Raw genomic sequence first — 9,722 nt, 5'->3', positions numbered from 1 at the left:
GAGATTTAGTTTGTGTAAAGCATCGTGTGTGTATGTTTGTCTTGTGTAAGGGATTGTCACCTACAAGTAGGACAGTGATATATTCGCTATTGGCAATCCTCGGCACATGTATTGTGTGCCTAAAAAAAAAAGAAGAAAGTAGTCACAAAATGTCATAGCCTGTTATATTACTCAAATTCTCTGTGAATTTTAGTAGCACATTACATTCATGAGTTAAAAACCAGAAATTATATATTTTTTGCTGGTTTTTTGGTGTCTTCTTTTAGAAGGATATTGTGTATTATAATATTTACTAGGGACCCAGGGCTTTGTCCCTCCTCCCTCGAGCCCATCTAAAACTTACCTGGTTGAGGTACCTTTTCAGATTACGTGCCTTCAACAGCTCTCCTTTACCAGCTCCCTTTGATGTCTTTGTTCTTACTTCTAATCCCTTTGCCTTCTTCATATTTTGAATGTTGGTTGCTTGCATAATTTCAGTTAAAATGTGACACCTAAAAATGAAGAAATCATCAATTATTAGTCAATCAATCAATTAATCATTACTATAAGATTTTAATTATTATTTTTCTCATTTTTATCATTATTATTTTTATAATTAGAGAGGAATAACTTTAACTTTTTTGTTACTTTGATATGATTTAGAAAATGTTATATTCAAATATCTATATCTTAATAATCATTGAAAAATGAAAGACTGGAAAAGAAAAAAGTGAAGAAATGCAATGACCGCATATCAGGGCAAGAAATGCCAATGACAAAATGGAAATAAATCAAACATCAAATGAACATACCCTACATAATATTACATTGACTATTTTTAATAATTAATTCATAAATATATGCATCAATTATAAATAAGGAACCTGATTTGTTAAAGTTCTTGGGTGTCATGACAGCTATTAAACTGCTTAAAATTTCAATACATTGACAATTTTGAATAATTTATTCAGCCCACAAAATTATGAAAAAATTAGGTCGGCAAAAATTTGCCGACCTTAAATTCTCCGAGGTCGGCAGCCTCGGCAATTTTTTACTACCTAGGCCTATAGTATAAACTATGATTTTTCCGAACGCTCGACCTTACTTGCATCGTCATCTACAGATTGTGATTTTGTTAATTTCTCTATTAAATCAATATATTGCTGGTGAAAGAATGGTCGTACTGTAGTTGTATTAATTTAATAGCGTAGTATAATACATATGTTTTAGATAAGAAAATTGCCAAATAAATTTCGTTTTAGCGTTCATTTTATCGTTATCTTTGGCATATGAAATATCACTTTCGTAAAAGCTACGATCGTATCATCACAGGCTGCCTCAAAACATGCATGTCCATGTCCATGCGCATGCACAGAATGATCTATTAGGGATTTCCCACACATGTACAGTGTACTTGTCAGTAGTAAAGTCACGATGCGATCGTGATTGCATTTAAACGGGCGGTAGGATTAGGCCTACAATATGTAGAATTACCAGGTTAACTCACTTGCACTGTTCAGTTAACCTAGTTAATTAACCCATGCAACATCAACTACATATAAGTTAACCAGGTTAACTCACTTGCACTGTTCAGTTAACCTAGTTAATTAACCCATGCAACATCAACTACATATAAGTTAACCAGGTTAACTCACTTGCACTGTTCAGTTAACCTAGTTAATTAACCCATGCAACATCAACTACATATAAGTTAACCAGGTTAACTCACTTGCACTGTTCAGTTAACCTAGTTAATTAACCCATGCAACATCAACTACATATAAGTTAACCAGGTTAACTCACTTGCACTGTTCAGTTAACCTAGTTAATTAACCCATGCAACATCAACTACATATAAGTTAACCAGGTTAACTCACTTGCACTGTTCAGTTAACCTAGTTAATTAACCCATGCAACATCAACTACATATAAGTTAACCAGGTTAACTCACTTGCACTGTTCAGTTAACCTAGTTAATTAACCCATGCAACATCAACTACATATAAGTTAACCAGGTTAACTCACTTGCACTGTTCAGTTAACCTAGTTAATTAACCCATGCAACATCAACTACATATAAGTTAACCAGGTTAACACACATCATTCACTTGGTTAAGTAATATGTGCTGATTACCTGTATTTGAACTAGAAATTTTCCTTTTACGCTGCGCAGTAAACGCGTAAGACTCTCACGGAGTGATGTTTCTCTTGAGAATCGGTAAGTATGAGTTTGAAAACAATCAGACTTACCAAACTTTAATTATTGTGGTAACAAACAATTTACTACAACAGCGACAATGACAACAACATGAAAAAATATTACAATTTCCAACAAATTAGAAATTTTCTTTGGGAATTATGATAGTATGTAGCGTAAATTTCCTGATTAGTGAATTATTAATTATGCAAATGAGCAATTAGCATATTCACACATGTACCAAATAAACAACAGGCTCTGTCTTCTTATTGCCATCTTGGATTCTGCCAAGTTTGAAACCTATCAGACTTGCCAAAAACTTTCGTTATCGTGGTAACAGACAAATGACCAACCACGACAGTGACAATGACATAATGTGTGTAGATCAATTTCAATAAACCAGGTTATATAACCTGAGCTGCTCTACCTACCTAAATGTAGTTCAGTTCACCTTGTTAACTAATAGGGACTTTTAGATTGTGTGGACGTGGACCTGGTTCACGTCGACTAGTCATGCGTGTCAACGTAGTCAACTATACCTGTTGACTACAAATGAAAACCTTTTAGATTTCAGTCGACATGTAGCGCGCGCTAGGCAACCTTATTAAGCAGCTGTTGGACAATGAGGAATTCATGTTTTTATACAATACAAATAAACCCAAAAATGCCGAATTCAGGTACCGAGATTATCAGAAATTTGATCTAGACAAGTACAACAATGATGAATGTAATGCATACTTCAGAGAACATCCGGTGCATCAACTGCGATGATGCAGATAGTTAACAGGCCTCCCTGGCCGGCTGCGCTCGCTGCGGTGCAAGTTTGCATTGCATGCACACTGGCGTAAGCACGCTCATGAACTTCCACAGCCTTTTTTGTGTTTACGAAGGCTGTAGAAATTACATAACTGCCTGTGCATTAAAAAGCAAATAATACAGATTAATTCAACACAAGTTAGAAACTTCACCCAGACTCTGTCTCTGCCTCAGTTGGACGGCAGCGTTGCCACTATATTTTCATCTTCCATCTTTAAACTTCACAAGCGAGCACGGCGTCCTAGATTTAGGACGACGGGAAAAACGAGGTGAACACATTCTCGATTTTGGTAGTGGACGAGGGAGACGACGTAACGCATGCGCAGTGCCTTAAAATGACCTCATCACGTAGCAGTCCACTATGTCGACGTGTAAATCTAAAAGTCCCTAATATATAAAATCACCAATTTCAATAAACTAGGTTATATAACCTGAGCTGCTCTGCCTACCTGCCTGTAGTTCAGTCCACCTGGTTAACTAGCATGTGTAAACCCAATTTACCTGCTTTCGATTAAAACCCAGTAATTCTACCTTAGTTTACACCATATGGTTAACTCACCTGAACATGTCACTATTTCACGTATGACATGACGTGCAGTCTCGGAGCTGGCTATCCTCTCCGGCAACAATAGAACAAGTAAAACTTCAGTTGCTTCCCGTAGGAATTCTGTCTCTGCAACGTCACTTTTTAAACAGGGATGCAACTGGAAAGGTTGTAGTTTCCCTCCACCTTCAGTACTGCAATAACAATTTTTAAAATGTGCATTTTTTTAATAGAAAGTTGGAACACATACAAGCATAATTTTGGGTGAGCCAAATATTAATCACTTGCTTGTTAAAAATATAAAACTACTGGCCTTTCCATTCTTATGATTGGCTGTTAAAGTGTACAGTTACCTTGGTGATGTCTCCCGAAGTTCCCTGAAGTGATCACATAATTTTTCAGTAACATCCAGGGCCATGAACCGCACCTAGATGAATGAAATCAGCTTAGTATGATCAATACTTTTGTTGTATACCAACTCTGTATGAATATGTACCAATAGACATTGTACTACTCACACTTGAGAAAATGGACTGTTCCACTACGCTCCACCCCCCCACCTTGGATACCATTACTAAGGTCCCACAAAATTACAGCCACTTGTGGAGAAACATGGCCGAGTGTGCGGTCGTAAACATAAACATGCGTTCTTCTAAGAAATGCATGTATTCTGGCCACGCCTATTGAATAACATACTTTGATTGGTCACTTTTCTGATACTCCATAAAATGCCATTGTTTCTTCCCTATTCTTGGAAACACCCTTTCCCATAAACATGGTTACAGGAATAAATGGTTAATTGCAAGTAATTACTCAAGCTGAAAAAAAAGGATAGCAGTGAAATTGATCCAGAGACCCACAAGCCTTTACGGTTTAGTGAACATACAGTTGCTACTAATACACCCAATAATGTATGTTTGGTTTAAGGTCTTTTTTGTGAGGGCCTAGCAATAATTTGCCAACAGACGTGGTTCTTCGCCTTCATCTTGGAGGTGAGGCTCTACGATTGGCCAAAACTTACTGAAACTTACCATATCCACTTTCTGTAACCTTATAACCAAGTTGGTAATCAGCTCCCACATATCGTCTCTGAAATATTATAGAAAATGATAAATAACTGAATAAATAGTTTGAAGATGTGTCTGTGATTTGTAAGGTTGTAATGAAAAACTATAACATTTATTCTGCAAAAATTGCAGAATAAATTTTTAAAATGAAAAAAACCGAAACCACATTATGTATAATAATTGTAGAACTGTTTAATCCATAATAAACCAAGCACAATTTGATGTAAACTTACTGTAAGCTTTTGTCTATGTTATCAACAATTATAATAAGCAAACCAGATAAAAACTATTTGAATACTTACACAGTATAATAATCAAAAAAAAAATATATAGTGGTATATAGAAAATTATGTGGTTTTTATAGAGATTGACTTAAATCCAAAGGGGAAGAGTTTTAATAGCCATAAATTCTGACCCTAACTCTGCACCTGCTACTGTGACCCAAGAATTTACCCCATCTCATGGCCATCACTAGTTATCTGTTGGTCATCTTGCCTGCTTCAAGGAATATGGACCAAAGTTTTGGTAGACTAAACATTTAAAAATATTAACTTACTCCAGAGCAGATATGAATGTGGTATAATCCTTGCCAAGGTCTCTGTACCAGACCATAATAAAATCTTGAACAACTAAATCAAACACTGTGATATAAAAAAAAAATAATAGAATTACAATCAAGTCATGTAGAGTAATCAATAAATTAACATTTTGAATTAATTTTTCTTGTGTATGTATTTCAATTGCACCAACATCCACAAACAGAGGCAGCAATATGCAGCTTCAGTTCCCATACCGTAAAACCTTGAATTGAAGCCCAGTGGGCTTAATCGCGTGATGAAGCCATCTCGAATTGAAGCCCCCTCTTTAGTTTGCAAAATTAACCTTGAAAAGAAGCCCATCTGGGCTTCTTTTCAAAATATCATGAGCTTCTTTTCGAGACAGTACAGTACATACACTATATATGAATTTCAAAAAACAAAATAAATTGAATACAAGCTCAGTTTATACAGTAGTTTAGTTGATTTAATGCCAGTTAAATTCACACCAGGTACAGATTGATGTTACAGTGGCCTTATTTATTGTTTTATAGTACAAATTCACAAAATTTACAGCATTCTTTTTGAAAAGAAGCCACCCCACCCCCTCTTTACTTTGCAAAAGTAGTCTCTAAAAGAGGCCCATCTCGAAAAGAGGCCCATCTCAAAAAAAGCCCATCCAAAGTTCGCAAAAAAAAAGAAAGAAAAGAAGCCCAGGGCTTCAATTCGAGATTTTACGGTATTTTTATAATTTTATGCAATCATCATAACATACACTTAACTTTGCTCTCTGAGGGGGAATTCAAAATCAAAGAAAAAAAAAATCTTAAATAATGGTTATAAAAAATCCAAATTAATGGCAAATAAAATTAAATAACAAAATCAATAATATCAAATCAAATCAACATAGAATATAAAATTTAATCAAATCAAATTCATTGGGAAATCAAATGAATATGGTAATTATTGCATCAATTGATAATTGTATTATGCATATCATAAGTAGATTGATAGATTGATTGATTGATTAATTGACTATATAATATACTGTACCTTCTTTGATGGCTTTATCCATGGCTCTGGATATCACCACGCCCCTTCGTTTTCGCTTCTTCTTTCTTGTTCGCATTTCCTAAAGCAAGAAAATGTATAATAATTAATAATATTTGCCTAATAATTATACAATCTTTATCTTAGTATTGATAGTATTAAAATAGTATAATTATATTATTGTACTTTGAAATAATGAACATAATCAACAAATAATAAAATTTCTTCAGTAAAACCAAGACTTAATGATCAGACCTGCAAAAGATATTGTAGTGCCTGACTAGTAAAATTATCTTTATAGAATGCCGCCACAAGATGTTTTCTAAACAGCATTTGTCTAGAGCAAATATGGCTCCAGAGAAAGGCACTACGCCCCTGACTAACACTACAGTCTTACGTTCACACATTTTTCTCGAACCTGACAATGAGCTTGTACTTTGATAAGAACCCTTAACTTCAATATCAAAAACTTAGTCGGTCCTATTGATTAATATTACTAGACAATTTTTTGAATACAGGTCTCATTCTAATTAAAGACCACTCAAAGTAAAGATCACCTCCAATTAAACAAATCCCAAATTAACAAATCAGTGCCATTTATGTTTATTTATTTAAAGCTACTAAAGACCATGGAAAACTCCGGCCACACTAGCTGGTCTTTAATTGGAGGGAGACTTAATTCTATTCAAAAAGTTCTACCTTACCATCATTTTCAGGATGAGAGCTTGAGAAGAGGACGGAAGGCTCTGCCCAGAGGATGGTCTTCGTTGCCTCCCAGAAGATGCCACCAGAGAAAAACCAATGATCAGTCCAATAAAAAGCACCACGACATAGACAGCTACGGAGAGCGAAATCCGCAACATCTCAGCTTGATAGAGGCAGTAGGCGTGTATCTGTTGACTAAATGTCTTCCTGCTAACATGATGCGTTCTTTCTTTAAATTTTACCTGCGAAAAAAGGCCAATTTAATTATCTAATAAACAAGTTACTATCAGAGAATCTTTGGTGCCACTACATACATACCATAAACCCTTGGACAGAAGCCCAATGGGCTTTACCTTGAGAAGAAGCCCATCTCGAATTGAAAATCTACCAAAAATACCTGTCCTATCCAGCTGCCTAGGCCTAGACTTGCGTACTAAATAAGGAACACAGTGCTAGTTTTTACCAAAGATACTAGAAATACAAGATAGAGTTCTCCACACAAAAAAAATGTTCCACCGTGTTCCACCGAAATGCATGGTGGGAATACGAAAAACGGGACGCGATTTTTTTTCCATACGAAACATTTACATGAAACGCCACACGGGCCGTCTCGGCTGAATCGACCCGAAAATCTCATTGCGGAATTCAGGAGGTCAAAAGGTCATCAACAGATAAACGTCTACAGAACAACTTCTGAGAGAACGTCGCTGTCTGATTTTTAAAAATATATTGATGTTACCATGTTAATACCTATAAGGACGGGAAATGAAACAACACTGCCACCAACGTAATCAGTCAATGAATTGTCTTTAATGTCGACTATCAATATCAGAACTATTGACAAAGCGATTTACTGAAACATAAAACAAAAATTCACCTTCATGTGAATAGAATTATGTAATCAACATAGTAAACATGATTAAACATTGAATCACAATTATCATTAAAATAAAGAAGCTAGTTATTAATATTAGGCATAGTAATCGGCAGGTTCTTGATTACAAGGCTAGACCAAGTTAATTACATGCCGAAATGATGATAATAATAATAATAATAATAATAATAATAATAATAATAATAATATTATTATTATTATTATTACCTGTACGTTAAAGGGAACTTAGACAAAGGGGAAATAACATAAAAAATATTCCCCTTGGGCTAGTTATTATTTATGGCCTAGTAAATAGTATCTGTAGGTTCTTCATTTCAAGCCTTAGGCCAAGGTAATTAATGCTGAAATGATTATTATTATTATTAATTATTATTATTATTACCTGTACTTTTTAAGGAGAACTTAGACAATGGAGGAATTAGAGAACAATTAAAAAAACGACGTTAAGGGGAAATAACACAAAAGTTCCCCTTGGGCGAATATTATTTATAGGCCTAGTAAATAGTACAGTATCTGTAGGTTCTTCATTACAAGGCTTAGGCCAAAGGTAATTAATGCTGAAATTATTATTATTATTATTATTATTATTATTAGCATTAATTACATTACAATGATAGTTTGGACAAGTTCAATAACGCCGGAATGGTATATTATTTATTTAATAATATTTCTCTTATGCGCTCTATTTTTCATTTCATGCTTCAATTTTGTCCCATTTCCCCCCCTGAAATTTCAGTCCATGTCAGTATGTGAAGCGTGACTGTTGTGTCAGCCTGACCCTAGGCCTAGTTTAAGGAGGGGCCTAGGTAAGACCTCAGCCTGTAGTTAGGCCTATAGTTTATCCTCTTTCTCTCTAGCCTTTGGTATAACTGTACCTATCTACACTGTATAACAGGAGGTACTAGCTGTTGTTGTTGTAGATAATATACTATTAAACATTTAATAACATCCAAGAAGGTCACAGTTAGTTACACAGGGACATACATCACATAAGTCCGTGAAATTTCATAGGCCTACCGTAGGTAAACATAGAAAGAGCAATGTAATAGTAAAACTCGAGCGTCACGACATTGCGAAGTGTCTGCTCTTGTTCCTCGTATCGTACTCACTCGAGTCAATCCGAGATGGCCCGAGTGAAGTTTCACGCAAATGTTTCGTACGGAAAAAAAAATCGCTGGCCGGACACACTCTTAGTGAAAAAGTTTTTCTCCATTAGTGGAAAAGGAAGGGCGCCATTTGCGTCTGGATATACTTAGCAACAGAAGGGCGCCCTGTACGTTGGGCACGAAGTATAGGAAACTTGCATGGTTAAAAAGAAGGTCGCCGCCTACGTTGGGCACGACTTCCGCCTCATTTTTACAACGCGAGAACTCTATCTTGTATTTTAGTACAGGCTAAATGTGACAAAAATCCTATTTAACCTTAAACAAACTCTAATAAAAGGACTGTTTGCATATTCTTGTAGGCCTATATTTGAAAAGTCATAAAAAAATTTTTGCCACTTTTTTATAGTAGCGTTTATAATATATTCAGGGTCAAAGGTCAATTATCTATATGCAGCATGTTATATGTCATAACTCTTCAACTACTTGCTCTAAAAGTACAAAAGTAGTGTCTACACCAAGGTATTTTGGGGCAGCAATTATGGGAAATTTTTTACGCCTTTTAGTAGCTGCGCTGACCAAATATTCAGGGTCAAAGGTCAGAATAGCCTTTAAATAGCATGTTCCGGTTCATAAATCCTCAACTACTGGATATCAATGCACCAAAATTGTGTCTACACTTAGATTTTGTGGGGTCAACAATTTTTATTGAAACATTTATATGGCCTTCTAGTAGTAGCTGCGTCGACTAAATATTTAGGGTCAAAGGTTATTGACCTTTATACAACTATGATGGTCATAACTCCTCAACCAGTTTGCCTACATGGACA

The 9,722-nt window shown here is 35.3% G+C and overlaps 1 protein-coding gene across 7 annotated transcripts in view; it reads right to left on the bottom strand.

Moving 5' to 3' along the window:
- Positions 1-7,125, bottom strand: part of LOC117121251 (sorting nexin-25-like) — a 34,479-nt gene extending 27,354 nt beyond the window's left edge. For 6 of the 7 annotated variants that reach the window (XM_033266384.1, XM_033266386.1, XM_033266387.1 and 3 more), the window contains exons 1-7: positions 6,894-7,124; positions 6,193-6,271; positions 5,160-5,244; positions 4,568-4,625; positions 3,890-3,963; positions 3,552-3,730; positions 344-491 (exon numbers count right to left, since the gene is read on the bottom strand). In XM_033266384.1, coding sequence (XP_033122275.1) covers positions 478-491; positions 3,552-3,730; positions 3,890-3,963; positions 4,568-4,625; positions 5,160-5,244; positions 6,193-6,271; positions 6,894-7,052 — 648 coding nt within the window. In that variant the 5' untranslated portion in view covers positions 7,053-7,124 and the 3' untranslated portion in view covers positions 344-477. Of the gene's footprint in view, positions 1-343; positions 492-3,551; positions 3,731-3,889; positions 3,964-4,567; positions 4,626-5,159; positions 5,245-6,192; positions 6,272-6,893 lie in introns of all 7 variants that reach the window. The other variant, XM_033266385.1, reaches the window with a different exon arrangement.
- Between the last annotated feature and the right edge of the window lie 2,597 nt (positions 7,126-9,722).

Source organism: Anneissia japonica, unplaced genomic scaffold (assembly GCF_011630105.1).
Source record: "Anneissia japonica isolate Jap-2015-1 unplaced genomic scaffold, ASM1163010v1 scaffold13089_len49261_cov121, whole genome shotgun sequence".
Taxonomy (NCBI): domain Eukaryota; kingdom Metazoa; phylum Echinodermata; class Crinoidea; order Comatulida; family Comatulidae; genus Anneissia; species Anneissia japonica.
Note: the sequence above shows the minus strand (reverse complement) of the source record. Positions and strands in the feature narration are given on the sequence as shown.